Genomic DNA, 19,103 nt, shown 5'->3' on the forward strand with positions numbered 1-19,103 from the left:
ATCATAAAAATTCTGTGAATGTGGTCTCTCATCTTACTGTACTGTACTCACCTATTTTCAGACTGCAGGTAGATAAAACCATGGAAAGTGAAACCTCGGATAAGGGGGAACTACTGCATAAAAATCTATTAAAAATCTTGGTCAAATCTTGACCAAAAGAGTTGATCTGCTGAAACCCATTCATTCTTCCAACAAATACTTACTGAGTGTCTTCCATATGTTAGGTCACTGTTCTAGATGCTGACAATGTACAAACAAAAATCTCTGTGCTGGGGTACTTACAATTTTGGGGAGTGGACACTCAACAAATAAATTAGTATATTAGCAATTAGTACTGTGGGAAAAAGTAAACTAATAAGAAAAATGAGGAGGCTGGGAGCGGTGGCTCATGCCTGGAATCCCAGCACTTTGGAAGGTCGAAGCGGGCAGATCACTTGGGCCCAAGATATCGAGACCAGCATGGACAAATGGCGAAACACCGTCTCTACCAAAAAATACAAAAATTAGCAGGGTGTGGTGGTGCATGCCTGTAATTCCAGCTACTCAGGAGACTCAGGCACACGAATCACTTGAACCTGGGAGGGAGGGGTTGCAGTGAGCCAAGATTGCACCATTGCGCTCCAGCACGGTTGACAGAGTGAGACTCCGTCTCAAAAAAAATAAAATAAGATGAGGAAATGGGGTATGGGAGTACACAGGCAAGAGTTTACAACTTAAATAGGGTAGTTAAGTTAGGTCTAACTGAGGTGATATTTGAGCATATTAACATCAACAAAATTCAATGATTATTTTAGTGTTTTTAGCTATGTAAATTGGAACTTTTAGTATTTTACAAAGAAATCAATAAGAAAAATCTCAAATTATTTCAAGTATGTTATCCTACATAGTAATATCCATCGTGCTATTAGAAGAGGTATGGATCTCTGCACTTTCCATTTGGTAACTTATTTAATCCTTGTATCAGTTAGGGTCCGGACAGGAGGAAAATCACATTGATTATTTTAATAGACAAAACTGAATAAAAACAATTATTAACTCTGTTGCTAACTGAAAAAATAATACAAAGGATCAGGGAGGTAACAACTACAGGCAAAAGCTACCACCCCTAGGACTATGGGAGCAAAGGGAAAAGACTGGAATTATTAAAACTCAGAAGCTCAGAAGAAGGGTTCCACAGACCTGAAACTCAGAGGAGTTTCTCTGAGGAGACTGCTGCTCAGCTGGTGCTGTTGTCTCTGAAGAGGGGTCCTGTGAGACTGGAACCCAGACATTTGAGGAACAGGGTATCAGCCAATTGGTGCTGGTGTTATGAAGGGTTATGATGAGGTTAGTTCTGTGAGTGTTGGAAAAACTACAAACTGTATTCAACAGCTGCTACAGAAAGAAACTGCTGATGCTGGAGCAAAAAATAAACTTCTATAAGGGTGATGGTCAAAGTAACAAGAAAGCAGACAGGAAGTTCACAAGAAACAAGACAAAGGTATAAGTCATTTCTTCCTCCTTCTCCTTGCAGCCTCCCTCTAGTGCCCTATACTTTTGAAACTGAAATGAGCTGCTAGCAAGGCAGAAATGTGATCTGCAGTCTTTGAACCAGCATCACAAAGTAAAGTATAGAAGGGAGTACTTGGAACTGAGATTAAGAACTGGCATAATCCTTCTAAAACCTACGAGCAACACAGATGGGAGAGCTAAGGTACAGAGTAGAGTAAACGTTTAGGTAATAAATATCCAAAGTTACAAAAAGCTATTAAATGAAGAGAGGGGAAACCGCACTGAAAGCAGCATATACTTTTAGACTGTTGATACTGTTACCTGTTTTAAATTACATGCAAATTATGATCTTTTCAGTCCTGCTAAGATTTTGGTAGGAACAAGTATCAATATTAAAAAAGAATAAAATTACTCATCATCATTTAGCAAAGATACAGAGTTAACTCTCATTATTTGTGGTAGTTATGCTCTACAAAGTCGCTGAATTAGCGACTACTAAAACATTGTTCATAGGGAAATCCATGCACACACACCCCTCACATAGATTATCATATTCTTAAATCCTGAAAACAATTCATCCTGGGAGATTCTCCTTTCTTTATTTTACAAAAGAGAAATGAAGTATATAAGTGTTAACTGACTTGTGGAAGGTCATCCCAAAAACAGATGTCAGACTTGGGATTCAAACCCTGTCCAACTGGCCCCACAGCCAGACCTTCTTGCACTTCACTACACTGCCCTCTGCTGTCTCCATCCTCTGGTCATCTCTCCATGAGAGGTGAAATCAAGGAAGTGTCACCTTGTTCAAGTTCGGCTGGGAATGTGCTTGTCAGAGGATTCAATTTTTTTTGCAGCTTTGTGCATACACACAAATAACCAAATAAGTGCCGCAAGCATAGATTTTAGGACTACAAGTAAACTTTAACAGGTAGGCAAATTCACAAATACAAAATCTGCAAATAACGAGGATCAACTGTACATATTCTTTCCATAATTTCTGTAAAACATTACAGAAATCCAAAGGATTATGTCATTTCCTGAATTCTGCAAAAGACAAAGAAATACACTTTATATTGTCCTTATATTTTCTCCACATTCCCAAACTATTTTATTTATATTGTTCTGGTTATGTACTCAAAATTTAGTCATTGATCAAAATATATCAACAAAATGGTGTCAGTAATAAGTTAAACTTAGCTAAGTCTGCAGTTTCCAAAATGTTTTACCAATTCTCAGATCACACAGTTTTCCTGCTTATTTCAAGGACTTATTGACTCTGAGCAGCATGAACATGCAGAAACAAACACAACTGTGTAATAAAGAAGCCGAGGAAATGTGCATAGATTGCATAGTTGGAAAAGATGAAAAACAGAACACAAAAAGACAATTTCAAAAACATTTTAAAATAAGACAAAAAAAGTACCACGTCTGGAAATTAATTCAAGAAAAATAAAGACTTTTAAATAGTAAGGAAAACAATCCCATTTACAATAGCTTCAAAAAGAATAAAACACTTGGGAATTAACTTAAGCAAGGAGGTGAAAGACTTGTACAATGAAAACTAAAAAATCAATGCTGAAAGAAAGACATAAATGAAAACACATCCCATGTTCATATATTGGAGGCTTAATATTGTTAAAATGTCAATACTACCCAAAGCAATCTACAGATTCAATGCAATCCCTATCAAAATCTCAATGACATTTTTTGCAGTAATAGAAAACCCTATCTTAAAATTCACATGAAATCTCAATGCACCCTGAATAGCCAAAATAATCTTGAAAAAGAACAAAGCTTGAAGACTCACGCTTCCTGATTTCAAACTTACTACGAAGCTACAGTAATCAAAACAGTGCAGTCCTGAAACATAAACCAATGGAAGAGAGACCAGAAAGAAAAACTGGCATATATATGGTCTAATGATTTTTGGCATGAGTTCCAAGACCAGTTAATGAGAAAAGGGCAGTGTTTTCAAAAAATGGTACTGGGAAATTTGAATACCCACATGCGAAACAGTGAAGCTGGACCCTTACCTAACACTATAAACAAAAATTAACTCAAAATGGACCAAAGAAAAACCTAAATGTAAGACCTAAAACTATAAAACTCTCAGGTGACAGCATGAGGCAAAAGCTTTATGATATTGAATTTGACAATGAATTCTGAGATATGACACCAAAGGACAGGCAACAAAAGAAAACACAGAACTGGACTTGATGAAATTGTAAAATGTTATACATTTTAAAAGACAGTATTAGAGTACAATGGCAACCTACAGAGTGACAGAAAATCTTTAAAAATCATATATCTGATGAGGATTAATATCCAGAATATACAGAGAACTCCTAAAACCCAACAACAACAACAACAACAAAACCCACAACTAGCCCAATTCAAAAATGGGCAAAGGAGCTGAACAGGTATTTCTCCAAGGAAGATATACAAATGGCCAATAAGCACATGAAAAGATGCTCAACATCACTAATATTAGAGAAATATAAGTCAAAACTATAGTAAGTACCACCTTACACCCACTAGGACGACTATTATTTTAAAAAAGAATGAAAAGAACAAGTATAGGCAAAGATGTAGAGAAATTAGAACTCTTGTGCACAAATCGATGGAAATGTAAAATTGGTACAGCTACAGAAAACAGTATGGCCCTGAAAATTAAAAATAGATTCCTACAAGATCTAGGAATTCCACTCCTGGGTATATACCCTAAAAAACTGAAAGCAGGGTCTCAAAGAGATGCTTGTACACCCACGTTCATAGCTAAACACACACCAGCTAAAACATGGAAGCAATCCAAGTGACATCAATAGATAAGTGGATAAGCAAAATGTGTATATATATACCATAAATATTATTCAGCCTTAAAAAGGAAGGCAATTCTAACATATGCTATGACATGGATGAACCTTAAGGTTCATTACGCTAAATGAACTAAGTCACAAAATGATAAATACTGTATGATTCCATTTAATGAGGTACTGAGAGGAATCAAAATCATAGTATCAAAAAGTAGAAGACCAGTTGCCTAGGGCTGGAGGAAGGAAGAAATAGGAAGTTAAGTGTTTAACAGGGTAGAGTTTCATTTTAAAAGATAAGAGGCATGGGGATGGGCAGTGGTGATGGCTGCACATTATGAATGTATTTAATACCATTGAACCAGACATTTAAAAATCATGAAGATGGTGAATCTTCATAGGATATTAAAAAATAGTCAAGATGTAAATTTTATGTGTATTTTACTACAATTAAAACATTGAAAAACAAATTTACACAAATTTTGTAGTTTCAAAGTAAGCATTAATAAATAATTGTTTGTTTTGCTCTAACAATTCTAAAAATTTAACCTAAAAGAATGTCATGGAAATACACTATGTGCATATGGACATCCATTATATGATGGAAGCATTGCAAAGCAGTAAGAAAAGGACGGTCTTTAAAGTACGTGGTGCTGGGACAACTGGGTATCTATCTACATAGAAAAAATAAAATTCGGCCCTTACCTCACTCTGTAAGCAAAAATCAACACCCGTTTAATTACAGACCTAATGTAGAAGGCAATACCATAAAACTTTACAAAGATAACACAGCAGGATATCTTCACCATCTTGGGTAAGGAAGAATTTCTAAAGACAAAAACATTAGCCATATAGGGAAAAGTTAATAAATTTCACTATATTAAAACTTAAAATGTCTACACAAAAAAGAACATCCTAAAGACAGTGAAAAGACAAACCACGAAGCAAAAGAAAATATGTACATCATATATAACTGACAAAGGATAAGTATCTAAAATATATAATGACCCCCATAAATCAATGAGTAAAAGAGAGAGCCCAAAAGACTTAATGGCCAATAAATATATGAAAAGGAGCTCAACCTCATTAGTAATCAAGGACGATACCACTTCACATCCATTAGGGCACAGACAAAAAAAAGGGGGGCCAGAAAAAAGATTCTATCAAGGTTAAAGATCCAAAGTCAGATATGGTATGTAGTTTCTTGGCCATTCTTTATAAAATTTTGGCAGGATACTCTGAAATAAATTAAGTAATATTACTTTATGTTTATTTATTTATTTTGAGACACAGTCTCGCTCTGTCGCCCAGGCTGGAGTGTAGTGGCGTGATCTCGGCTCACTGCAAGTTCCGCCTAATTTTTTGTATTTTTAGTAGAGATGGGGTTTCACCATGTTAGCCAGGATGGTCTGATCTCCTGACCTTGTGATCCTCCCGCTTCGGCCTCCCAAAGTGCTGGGATTACAGGCATGAGCCACCGCGCCTGGCTCTACTTTATCTTTAAATGTTAATAAGCCATAACACAGACCTTTAAAATTTTAAGAGACTTTATAAAGCTCATGCCATATAACATACCAACTGGAAATAAAACATGCTTTACAAGCAAAGATAAAATATCTTGGCTGGATACGGTGGTTCATGCCTATAATCCCAGCACTTTGGGAGGCCAAGGCCGGCAGACAGCGTAAGTCCAGGAGTTGGGGAGCAGCCTGGCCAACATGGCGAAACCCTATCTCTACTAAAAAATACAAAAATTAGCCAAATGTGGTGGCACACGCCTGTAATCCCAGCTACTCCAGAGGCTGAGGCATGAGAATCACTTGAACCTGGGAAGCGGAGGTTGCAGTGAGCCAAGATCATGGCACAGCACTCCTGCCTGGGCGACAGAGCAAAAAAAAATTAAAATTAAAATTAAAATTAAAAAATAAAATATCTTGATTTCCAGTACATTTTGTTAAAATTGAGGTGCTAAAATGACAACGTACAAAGAGAAATGAAATTTATTAACTTTGCTCACACTTTCCAAGAAAGGAGGAAGGGAGATGATTCAAATACCTTCCCTTTCTAAAGAAAACACTCAAATTAACTAATATTTCCTATAACTAATTTATAGGAAGAAGTGTGGGCTGATAAGCTGATAAACTGGAAAAGTTGATCATCTTATAAATTAAAATAATAATAAAATATTGTTTTTATACTCCATACGTACATTCAGTAGTTACATCCTTACAGATAAAAAACAGAAGGTTAGTAAGAAACACAGGGATATAAAATAACTGCCCTAGTCTTGACATTTTTCTTCCCATTATCTTAAGATGAGATTATCACTTAAAAACTACTTCTGAAAATGATTCCTCTTTAAGAAAAAAAAAAATTACTGCTTCTGTTACAGAGTTGTGTTAAAGGTCTGTGTGAATTCAAACACAGATTTACAAAGAAGAAACATGGGAATAAAGTAATATGTCACTTTATCTAACAGTTTATGTCAGCACATAAACAATAACTTTCTGGTTGAAAACAGAAAACTAAGAAGGAAAGTTTAAAACCTTAAAATTGTGCCAGAAAATATAGTATAAAATAATTCCCTAAATTACTAACATTTCCAATGTCAAGTTATTTAAAACTGTTCAGAAAGGATTAACATAATTAGACAAGTAAAAAAAACAAGGGTACAAATAATTGAAAGGAGAAAATCCTTAAGAAAAGAAAATGAAAAAGAGAAACAGATAATGAATGGATAAATGGATGAATGGATGGATAGACGTGTGTAATAAAGTCAGTATAGCAAAATATGAACACCTGTAGAATCTAGGTAGTGGATACATGTATGTTCACTATACAACTTATTTTACTTGTCAACATTTTATAGGATTGAAAAATTTCAATGTTAAGGGAAAATAAACAATAAGAGCACTCAATAAGGTTAATATATTAGAGAATAGTAATTAATAGCTTTCTTATATCCAAACAATAATTGCAAAACATAATGGAAGAACTATCCCATTCAAAATAGTAGCTGAAAAGACAAAATATCAAGGCAAAAATTTAATAAGGAAATGCAGAACTCGTATGAAAAAATATTAAAAATTTAAGGGATAATAGCTGTTTGCGGTTGTTTGAGACGAGGTCTTGCTCTGTTACCAAGGCTGGAGTGCAGTGGCACAATCACAGCTCACTGCAGCCTCCACCAAGTTCTAGGGATCCTCCCACTTCAGCCTCCCCAGCAGCTGTGACCACAGGCGAGTGCCATCATGCCCAGCTAATTTTTTTACTACTTCCCTAAGACATGGGGTCTCACTATATTGCCCAGGCTGTTCTTGAACTCCTGGGCTCAAGTAATCCTCCTGCCTCAAATTTATAAAGTGCTGGGATTATAGGCATCAGTCACTGCACCTGGCCAGGTAACGGTTTTCACTGAGGTTTTGGGGCAAGCAAAAGCAGTATTTGTTCACTCTGTTTATTTTCAACTTTTGTTTTCTAATAAATTTATTTTCTAATTTTAAAATACCTCTATGGATCAGGAAAAAGAATTAAATAAATGAAAAGCAATCTACATTGTGGGAAAAGGACCTCATATCCTATAAATCATTAAGGAAAAAATAAATAACCAAAAATGTTAATAGACAAATGAGTAACACAGATGAATCCTGAAAAATTACACTCAAACAGTGGTACTGATTCTGCCATCCAGGAGACATCTGGCAACGTCTGGAGGTATTTTAGGTTGTCACAAAGAGGTACGGTCAGGGAAGCGTCCTACAGTGCATAGTATAGCCCCACACAAAAAAAGAATTATCCTGTCCAAAACGGCTGTGGTGCCAACACTGAGAAACCCTGTGCTAAGTGCAAAAAGTCATACATATTAAGAACACATATTGTATGTCTCCCTTTATTAAAAAATTCTAGAAAAGGCAAAATTACAGAGTCATTTCGAAAGCAAGTAAGGACTATCTTGAGCTTGGTGTGGGAATAGAAACTAACTGCAAAATAGGCACATGGGAACTTTCTAGGGGTGACAGAAAGGTTCCAAAGCTGGATTGTAGTAATGGTTGCAAAACTATATAGATTTACTAAAACTCACAAAATTATATACTTAAAATGGGTGAATTCTGTGGTATATAAATTATACCTCAAAATAGTTTTATTTTTTTTTTTTTTTGAGATGGAGTCTCGCTCTGTCGCACAGGCTGGAGTGCAGTGGCCGGATCTCAGCTCACTACAAGCTCCGCCTCCCGGGTTTACGCCATTCTCCTGCCTCAGCCTCCCGAGTAGCTGGGACTACAGGCGCCCGCCACCTCGCCCGGCTAGTTTTTTATATTTTTTAGTAGAGACGGGGTTTCACCGTGTTAGCCAGGATGGTCTCGATCTCCTGACCTCGTGATCTGCCCATCTCGGCCTCCCAAAGTGCTGGGATTACAGGCTTGAGCCACCGCACCCTGCCTTTTTTTTTTAATTGGGCAAATAACCAGGAATTGCACAAAAAAAGATACCCAAATATTGAATAAGCACATAAAAAGGCACTCAACTTCATTAGTCATCAGGAAAATGTAAATAAAACCACCACACTCAACAGAATGGCTAACAAAAAGCATTAAAGATAATATTAATAACAATACCAAGTGTAAGTGAAGACAGAGCAACTGGGAAAACTCCCATACCCTACTGACGCGAGTGTAAATTGGTACAACTACCTTGGAAGACTGGTAGTATCTTCTAAAGCTGAAAATACATATAACCTATGACCTAGAAAATTCCTTCCCTGTATATAGCCAACAGAAAAAATGGCATATGTGCACCAAAATGCACAAGAATATTCATGAATCGTACTTTTTTTTTTAATTAAAAAAATTTAAGGCTGGACACGGTGACTCACATCTGTAATCTTAGCAATCTGGGAGGCCGAGGTGGGCAGATCTCTTGAGCCTAAGAATTTGAGACCAGCCTGGGCAACATGGCAAAATCCCATCTCTACAAAAAATACAAAAATTAGCTGGGCATGGTGGCAGGTGCTTACAGTCTCAGCTACTTGGGAGGCTGGGGTGGGAGGATCACCCGAGCCTGGGGAGTTAATCATGCCACTGCACTCCACCTGGATGACAGAGGTGAGACTCTGTCTCAAGAAAAAAAAATAATAATAAAACAAATAAAGATGGGATCTCCCTATGTTGTCGAGGCTGGACTTGAACTCCTGGGCTCAAGCGACCCTCCCACCTTGGCATCCCAAAGTGCTGGGATTACAGGCATGAGCTCCTGCACCGGGCCATGAATCATATTCTTAATATACAAAAAGTGAAAACAATCCAAATACTACAGAATGGATAAACTATAATATTTCATAAAATACCATAAAGCAAAGAAAAAGATCAAATGACTATTACATGCAACGACACGGATGAAACTCACTCATATAATGTTTAGCAAAAGAAGCTCAACACAAAGGAATATATTCAATGATTACAGGATTAAAAGAATCATGTAAATGATTATATGAAGCCCAAAAACACAGCAATAAGATTGTAGTAGTCTGAGTAAGAGACTACAGCAGTTTTGACTAGTGAAACGACAGTGAAGAAAGAAAGATCTGAGAAATATTTGGTAGTAGAATTAACAGGCCTTGCTGTTTAATTAGGTTTGGAGGGGAGGGCAGCAACAGGTGTTAAAAATGACCTCTAGGTATCTGGCCTATGCAACTGGTAGATGGAAGTGGTAATTACTGAATGGGAACACAGAAGGAGCACATTTGTGGCTGACGTCATGAGCTGAATTAGTTCATCTTTTGGACTTGCAGTTTAAGGTATCTGTGAGACATCTAAGCAGAAATCTCTAACAGACGGTTGGATGTGTAGATCTGGAGTTCAAAAGGGAAGTCTTAGGGTAGAGACAGAAATTGCATTTAGATGGTAATTGAAGCCATGGGAGAAGGCGGGTTCTCTTAAGAAAACGAGAAGGCGGCCTATACCTAAGCCCTGTGGAATTCCCACACCTTAAAGACAGAAAGAGGAAGAGCCAGCAAAGGTATGTGAGGAATAGACACAGAGGTGGAAGGAAAATCAAGAGTATGGTGACTTAAAAGCCAAAAGATGAACTTTTTAAAGGAAAGAATGGTCAAGTATCTCAAATGATAGGTCAAGTAAGAATGGTAAGTGTCCCCTGAATTTAGGGACATGAAGAATCTTAAGACCATGGCAAGAGTCATTATTGGGGGAAGTGGTGGGTGGAGGTTGTCAAATAAATAATACAAGAAAATGTCACAGAACTGAAAGACGTAAGTCTTTGGATTGAAAGGACTAACCAAGAGCCCAGCAAAACGAAAGTAGACGACGAGACCTACATCAAAGTCCATTACCATGAACAGAGGATAAAAGAAAATCCTAAAGACTATTAAGAGAAAAAGATGGCAAAGGATCCAGAAAGCAAAATGGCATCAGATATTCAACAGCAACTCTTTTTTTTTTTTGAGACGGAGTCTCGCTCTGCCGCCCAGGCTGGAGTGCAATGGCCGGATCTCAGCTCACTGCAAGCTCCGCCTCCTGGGTTTACGCCATTCTCCTGCCTCAGCCTCCCAAGTAGCTGGGGCTACAGGGGCCCCCCACGTCGCCCGGCTAGTTTTTTGTATTTTTTAGTAGAGACGGGGTTTCACCGTGTTAGCCAGGATGGTCTCGATCTCCTGACCTCGTGATCCACCCGTCTCGGCCTCCCAAAGTGCTGGGATTACAGGCTTGAGCCACCGCGCCCGGCCTCAACAGCAACTCTTGAAGCCAGAAGATAATGAATGGAAGAAAGTCTTCAAAACTAACAGACTCTAAATCTTAAAAATTCTTTAAAAACTTATTTTTAAACTAGAATTATACATATTAAGTTGTGACCTTATAATAAAGACATATTTACACAGGCAAGTTCTTAAAAAATATGTTTTCCATGGATCCTTTCTCAGAAGGCTACTATAGGTTGTACACAACAAAAACAAGGAGGAAATACGAACAGGAAAAACAAGGTATTTAAAACATCCTTGAAGTAGTTTGTGTTCCCAAAACTTCTAGGGAAAAAACTGTAACTCATTATTAAGATACTAAAAAAGGGCCGGGCACGGTGGCTCAAGCCTGTAATCCCAGCACTTTGGGAGGCCGAGACGGGCGGATACGAGGTCAGGAGATCGAGACCATCCTGGCTAACACGGTGAAACCCCGTCTCTACTAAAAAATACAAAAAACTAGCCGGGCGAGGTGGCGGGCGCCTGTAGTCCCAGCTACTTGGGAGGTTGAGGCAGGAGCATGGCGTAAACCCGGGAGGCGGAGCTTGCAGTGAGCTGAGATCTGGCCACTGCACTCTAGCCTGGGCGACAGAGTGAGACTCCGTCTCAAAAAAAAAAAAAAAAAAAAGATACTAAAAAAGACCTAAACAGAGATAAAACATGCATAGGTGGGAAGACTCAATATCAAAAAGAGGTTAATTTTTCCAAAACTAATTTATAAATTCAATGAGGAAATACGAACAGGAAAAACAAAGTATTTAAAACATCCTTGAAGTAGTTTGTGTTCCCAAAACTTCTAGGGAAAAAACTGTAACTCATTATTAAGATACTAAAAAAAGACCTAAACAGAGATAAAACATGCACAGGTGGGAAGACTCAATATCAAAAAGAGGTTAATTTTTCCAAAACTAATTTATAAATTCAATGAGATCTCTCCAAAAAAACAGAGGTTTTTTTTTTTTTTTTTTTTTTTTTTGTGGCACTCAACCAGGCTAACTCGAAAATGTACACAGAAGCCCTAAGGGCCAAGAATACTACTAAACTATGTTGAAGAAACAGCAGACATTTATTTTAATGCTTTCCTAATTAAGACAGTGGGATACTGGTACAGGAATAGACAAATAGATCAATGACGAGAACAGAGAATGCAGAAACAGACACATGCTATACAACAGAGCACTGCAGAGCAGTGGGGAAATATTTTCCTTTCCAGTGAATAGTTCTGGGACAATCGTGTATCCATATGGGGAAAAAAATGAAACTGGACCCCTACCTCACACCATTTACAAAAATCTATTGTAGGTAGATTGTAGATCTAACTGTTAAAGAAAAGCAAAATCAGCCGGGCGCGGTGGCTCAAGCCTGTAATCCCGGCACTTTGGGAGGCCGAGACGGGCGGATCACGAGGTCAGGAGATCGAGACCATCCTGGCGAACACGGTGAAACCCCGTCTCTACTAAAACAAAAATACAAAAAACTAGCCGGGCGACATGGCGGGCGCCTGTAGTCCCAGCTACTTGGGAGGCTGAGACAGGAGAATGGTGTAAACCCAGGAGGCGGGGCTTGCAGTGAGCTGAGATCCGGCCATTGCACTCCAGCCTGGGCGGCAGAGCGAGACTCTGTCTCAAAAAAAAAAAAAAAAAAAAAAGAAAAGCAAAATCATAAAGTTTTTAGAAGATAATATAGAAAATTATCTTCATGATCACAGGCTAGGAAAAAATGTCTTAAACATAACACAAAAAGCATCAACTGTAAAGGAAAAAACTGACAAACTGGACCATGTTAGAGAATTCATAAAAAGACACTACAATGAGAATGAAAAGACAGGTCTCAGAATGAGAATATATTTGCAAAAACTATCACCAGCAAATAGTTAAAATTCAAAACACATATATTGTACACACACACACACACACTCAACATATAAACAAAAACACATCAATAGAAAAATGAGTAAGAGACCCGAACACAAAAGAAAAAATTCAGATTACCAAAAATATATTAAAAGAATTATTTTTAGTAATCTGTGAAAGGTGAATTAAACGCACAATAAGAAATGTAACACATTATCAGGCTGTCAAAAGTTTAAAATTCTGACAACACTAAATCTTAGCAAAGATGCAGGGCAAGGAAATTCTTAAACTGCTGGTGGGAGTGTAAACTTGTGTAATTAGTTTGGCATCATCTGGTAAAATTAAAGATACACTACCCTATAACCTAGCAATTCCATTCCTGGATTAACTCTTAGTGAAACTCATGCATATGTGCAACTACTATTTTGTGTAAGAGCCAAAAACTGAAAGCAACCAATATATCCATTAATAGTACAATAGTAAATAATTGGTGATATCATCATATATTGTAAATGCTACAATAAAAAAGAACTACAGCTCTATGTGATAAAGATGAACCTCACAAACATAATACTGACTTTGAAAGAAGCAAGACACAAAAGAATATGCTCAATATGATTCCATTCACATAAAGTTCAAGTGCATACAAAACTAAATTTATAACATTTAGGGATATAAACCTAGATAGTAAATGATTAAGAAAAGCAAAAACATGAATAATTTAAAGATAGGATAGTGGTTTCCTTTAGTGAGAGAGAAGGTATTAGACACAGAAAGGAGGCAAGAGGGATTCTCGGACGCTGGCAGAATTCTTTGACACTGATGGTTGTTAATAACAACTCACTTTATTATCTGCTAAATGTATATGTTTCCGTACTTTTTAATACAAAGATTATATATTTTACTATTTTTTAAAAGAAACACAGCCATCAGTTGCCATACAGAAATCACTTTCATCCAGCACACAGCCAAGAGTTTAGTTTCAACTGGTTTAAAAGATAATATAGCTTTCCAGAAATGCAATTCAATTAATATCTTATGTCATTCTTTTTTTCTGTTAAAAACAAAAGAAATTCAGTGGGGAGAGCAGGGGGCAGTGGCTCACGCCTGTAATTTCAGCACTTTGGGAGGCCAAGGCAGGCGGATCACCTGAGGTCAGGAGTTCAAGACCACCCTGGCCAACATGGTGAAACCCTGTCTCTACTAAAAATACAAAAAATTAGCCAAGCACGGTGGCATGCACCTGTAGTCCCAACTACTCTGGAGGCTGAGGCAGGAGAATTGCTTGAACCTGGGAGGCGGAGATAGCAGTAAGCCAAGATTGTGCCACTGCACTGCAGCCTGGACGATAGAGAGGGACTCCATCTCAAAAAAAAAAAGAAATCCAAAGATAAAAAAAAATATTGTGAAGGATATGACATATCTTCATTTATATATCAAATAGTACTACTTTTAAAAGAGAAAATAAATTTAAAGTAGCAAAGTTTTTTCAGGCAAGGAAGTAACTGCTAAATGTGTACAGTGCTGGACTGAGTGGAAGGAATACAAGTATACAATGGAAGAATGACACAAACTAAATACACAACATGATTACCTATAGGTTACACATCCCAAATCTGAAAATCTAATCTGAAATGCTCCAAAATCTGAAACTTTCTGAGTGCTAACATGACATGATGTTCAAAGGAAATGCTCACTACAGCATTTTCAATTTCAGATGTTCAATAACTAAGTATAATGCAAATATTCCAAAATCCAAAAAATTCCAAAATCCGAAACACTTCTGGTCCCAAGCATTTGGGAAATGGGATACTCAACCTCATCTCTACTTACAATATAATCTTTGTAAGTTACCAATTTCCATAAGCAAATGATAGAATCAAGTTTATAAACAGTTTTCTACTACATACTACTATGTACAATGTTAAGGTTCCACAGCTTTTTCCCCCAAATATAAGGAAGTTTATAAATCCTCAATTTCTACGGAATCTTGAAAAACAAAAACTTTTAGAAAAAAGAGGCCATCAGCCAGGTGCGGTGGCTCAAGCCTGTAATCCCAGCACTTTGGGAGGCTGAGACGGGCAGATCACGAGGTCAGGAGATCGAGACCATCCTGGCTAATCCGGTGAAACCCCGTCTCTACTAAAAAATACAAAAAACTAGCCAGGCGACGTGGCAGGCACCTGTAGTCCCAGCTACTCGGGAGGCTGAGGCAGGAGAATGGTGTAAACCCGGGAGGCAGAGCTTGCAGTGAGCTAAGATCCGGCCACTGCAGTCCAGCCTGGGCGACAGAGTGAGACTCTGTCTCAAAAAAAAAAAAAGAAAAAAAGAAAAAAAAGGCCATAAGAAGTCAGATAAGTTTTAATTTCAAATTTTATTTTTTAAAAAACTCATACCCTACTCCTTAGAAGCAGACAGCAGTGAAATGAAAAAAGAAAAAATAGTGCCAGCCCATGCTCTTCAAATATCATACTAAAATACAGTCATCAAGACCACAGAAATTCTCCTTGACACGATTTTATAGTGCTCAAATAACTACATGAAATAAGACTGTTGTTTTTCAGAAAATTTTCAACTAATGTCTCAGTATAGGAAGACAGATCACATTTTGCAGAAAGTGTCGTGAAAGAATAACACAGGGCTTTAGTATCTCCACACAATCTGCCCATGCCATTAGAAACCAACAAAATGGTTTATTATCTTCTTGGTTCCCTTTCCTATCTCACCCGATATTTTGCATCTATGAGCTCTAAATGTAATAACAGTAATTTCTACCATTTACTGAGCCCTTTCAATGTGCCTTATATTTATTATCTTCTTTAATCCTCACACTGAGGATATCTTACGGATGAGCAAAGTTAGGTATAGGACAAATAAGAAACTTGCTCAAGGTCATATGCTGCTATTGAGTGAGAGAGCTGTTATATTCCAACTCCGGAGCCAGTGCTCTTACTACTGAACTGTTTATATTCGATAAAACCTATTTACACCATGAAAACTGCCCATAATCACCTACCACCTTCTAACTACAAGATTCTAGGTGTCTTGAGGATTTATTTTTGCCTTTCCAGGCTAAGTGCATACTCACAGAACTTTAATGGGTGAAAGAATCTCAACTCTTAAGAAAGTCAGTATTATGGCTAAGAAACGGAGGCCCAGAGAAGTTAAGTGTTTTGTCCAGGATTACAAAGCTGGTTTCTGACAGCCAGCACTAAAACACAACTCTAGATTCCTAGGAGTGATCTTCCCACTACACTGAAGCCTTGCATCTTATGTAGCTCTTGCTGAAACCCATACTCTACCCTCCACACAAATAACAAAGCTTATTTTGCCAACTTCCACAGCATATGATAGCTTCCACGATAGCATTCATATGTAGATAAAACACATTCTTTCATTTCAACAAGTAAACAGATACATCACTATAGGCTAAGGCAGTGGATGAACCCAAATACATATCAAAAATTTGGCCCTTAATTTTATTATAGAAACATAAACATATTAACTGTAATAAGTGACGAGTGCCATAAGAGCCATGTGAACAATGTGTTCTGAAAGCATACAGAGAGGAGTAGATACTTCAGCCTGGATAAAGAATGAGGACTGGGGTTTTGACAAGATGCATTTGAGGCAGGGCAAAAGCAGAAGTATAATGGTGTTTAGAAAGTAGTAGGCAGCCGGGGATGGTGGCTTCCCGCCTGTAATCCTAGCAGTTTGGGAGGGCGAGGCGGGCGGATCACCTGAGGTCAGTAGTTCGAGACCAGCCTGACCAACATGGAGAAACCCTATTTCTACTAAAACTAAAAAAATTAGCCGGGCGTGGTGGCACATGCCTGTAAACCCAGCTACTCCGGAGGCTGAGGCAGGAGAATCGCTTGAACCCGGGAAGGGGAGGTTGCAGTGAGCCAAGATCGCGCTATTGCACTCCAGCCTGGGCAACAAGGTCGAAACTCCATCGCAAAAAAAAAAAAAGTAGTGGGCAAAATGCTCTCATTTCTTCCAGTGACTGTTAAAATAAAAAACAATACTAAATATGGGCTCAGAAGACCTGAGTTCAAGTCTAGGCTGACACTCATGTGGCTGTGAACAATTTCAACATCTTCATCTGTGAAATGTGGATACTAATACTGACCTGCCTACCTCACAAGATTTTTGTGGGGGCCAAACTATTTGAAAGTACTTAACTTCAAAGCCCTGTATAAACGTAAGTTATTTTCTTACGTTTTCACTTCTAGGCAACCCTGTGGGTCCTTCCCCTATACGCTGTCTCATAAAAAATTCGCCCTTCAGGATGAAAATACTCCAATGACATCATTCATATGTCTAGGAGATATATTATTACTAGGAGACCATATTACTAGGAGATGGTAAACAGTTAACGCCTTCAGGTTGAAATGCCAAGCTTCTTCCTATTGAAATAAATATATGCGTGTGTGTTTTTAATTTCTTAAGCGCTGATACTTCTAGTCAATGCTTACCATAAATATATTTAAAACTAGTACCACATGAAGGTCTTCTTTTGGAAATTTTGTCAGAAATTCCATTCCATTTTATAGTATGCTGTAGAGCAACCAATTCAAGAAGAGACCGCAAATAGCAATCACTTTGATCCCAACTAGTTCTGTATTAGCTCTAGATACAACCAAAAAAATACCCTGGACCCTAAGAAGGGAACTGTTAGAGTACAAGCATGCACGCGAATGCAGTCAGTAGACAAATCTACTGCAAAGTGCAATGAGTTTCTCATTCTAAAATACCTGAAGGGCACAACCAGACCCCTCCTATAAATTAAGGAACACTCTCATTTCCTTTGAAGTTCGACAGAGTAGACTTTATAACCCTGTCTCCCTTTCCAATCGCTCTTTAAACTCCATCCAGGCCCCATTTTGTTCCGTAAACCCGACTTCTTACCTACTCCTTGGATGACCAGCCAAGTAAAGTTGCATCGAAATGTAACAGTCAAAAGAAGGAGCAAGAGACAGGAAAGGGACTAGGGGAGCAGAAGTCCTCCCGCCACTCCAGGCCAGTGGCTGTTTTATCTTCGCAGTACAAACAACTTCCCGTTTTCTCCCTCTTACCTTATACACCTTCCCAAAGGCTCCATCGCCCAATTCTCCTATAATCTCCCAAAAGTCTTCGGGGTTCAGGTCCCTCTTCACGTGTTCGTACTGCTTCTTCTTCTTCTCGCTCCCCAACTTGAAGATCTTACGGAAATTGAAGAAGGACATTTTTCCTCCCAACACAGAGTTCCTTGCACTTAAGGACTAAAAACAATAAAAGGCAAAGTTTCTCCTCCCTGCTCTCCCGCGCGAGCCCGGCTGGCGGCGGCGGGCGCGGCGTCCCTCGGCCCCCGCAGCTCCGGCCGGGCGGTCCCGGGAGAAGGCGGGGCGGCGACCCGGGCCCCGGCCCGCGGTGGGGGTGCTGCGCGAGTGGCCCCTCCGCCAAGCCCGGCCCGCGAGCGGCGCGGTGGGCACCTCGCCTCCGGCCCACCCTCCGGGAGCGGCACCTGCCCGCAAGCTCGCTCCCACTCGGCCTGGTCCGACGGGTCCGAGCGGTCAGGACGCCCGTGGCGGCGGCAGCTTAGGCCCGTGTCACGGCGAGTCTCCAGGGGCGGCGGCTACTCCGGGAAAGAGAAGCGGCCGCCGGCCTCGGAAGCGGGCAGTCGAGGAGCCAAGCCCTCCTGTCTCGGGCTGCGAGCCTAGGGTCTCCTCCGCCGCCGTCCGTTCCCGCGGCGCAAGGCCCGCGCGTCCCCTCGGGTCTAGGGCGCCGCCGCCGCCTCCGCCGCCTGGCTCCCTCCCCAGCCCACACCGCCTCGGCCTGGAGCGCGCGCCGACGCCGACTCCGTAGCGCGCCCGCGCGCTTTCCCGGCTGCGCGCCCGCCCGGTCACGCGCCCTGCTCACCGCGCGCTCGCGTTGGGGCGTCCCCTCTGGCCCCGCGCACGCGCGCTGGGTCCCGCAGACTGGCTGTCCCCGAGGGTTCGCGTGAGCGGAGCACCGGGCTTAGGGTGCGGGGGCCTCGTGTGATGGACGCATTTGCTCTTTGGTCCCTGACGATTGTTTCTCATTTGCCTTCCAAGGCCCAAATCCTGTCAGTCCACGGCCTTGGTGGAGCGGCCCCCTTGGGCAGGACCCTGTTGATTGTGCTAGCGGATGTTGCCTCCATTCTGGATCTGGGAAAAACTGTGGAGTGAAAGGCCG

General features: G+C 39.7%; 1 protein-coding gene across 2 annotated transcripts in view; it reads right to left on the reverse strand.

The window, feature by feature from the left end:
- Positions 1 to 18,743, reverse strand: part of SLK (STE20 like kinase) — a 62,927-nt gene extending 44,184 nt beyond the window's left edge. The window contains exon 1 of one of the 2 annotated variants that reach the window (XM_023206578.3): positions 17,984 to 18,743. In XM_023206578.3, coding sequence (XP_023062346.2) covers positions 17,984 to 18,133 — 150 coding nt within the window. In that variant the 5' untranslated portion in view covers positions 18,134 to 18,743. The remainder of the gene's footprint in view (positions 1 to 17,983) is intronic. The other variant, XM_023206579.3, reaches the window with a different exon arrangement.
- Between the last annotated feature and the right edge of the window lie 360 nt (positions 18,744 to 19,103).

This window comes from Piliocolobus tephrosceles, chromosome 9, assembly GCF_002776525.5.
Source record: "Piliocolobus tephrosceles isolate RC106 chromosome 9, ASM277652v3, whole genome shotgun sequence".
In the NCBI taxonomy this organism is placed as follows: domain Eukaryota; kingdom Metazoa; phylum Chordata; class Mammalia; order Primates; family Cercopithecidae; genus Piliocolobus; species Piliocolobus tephrosceles.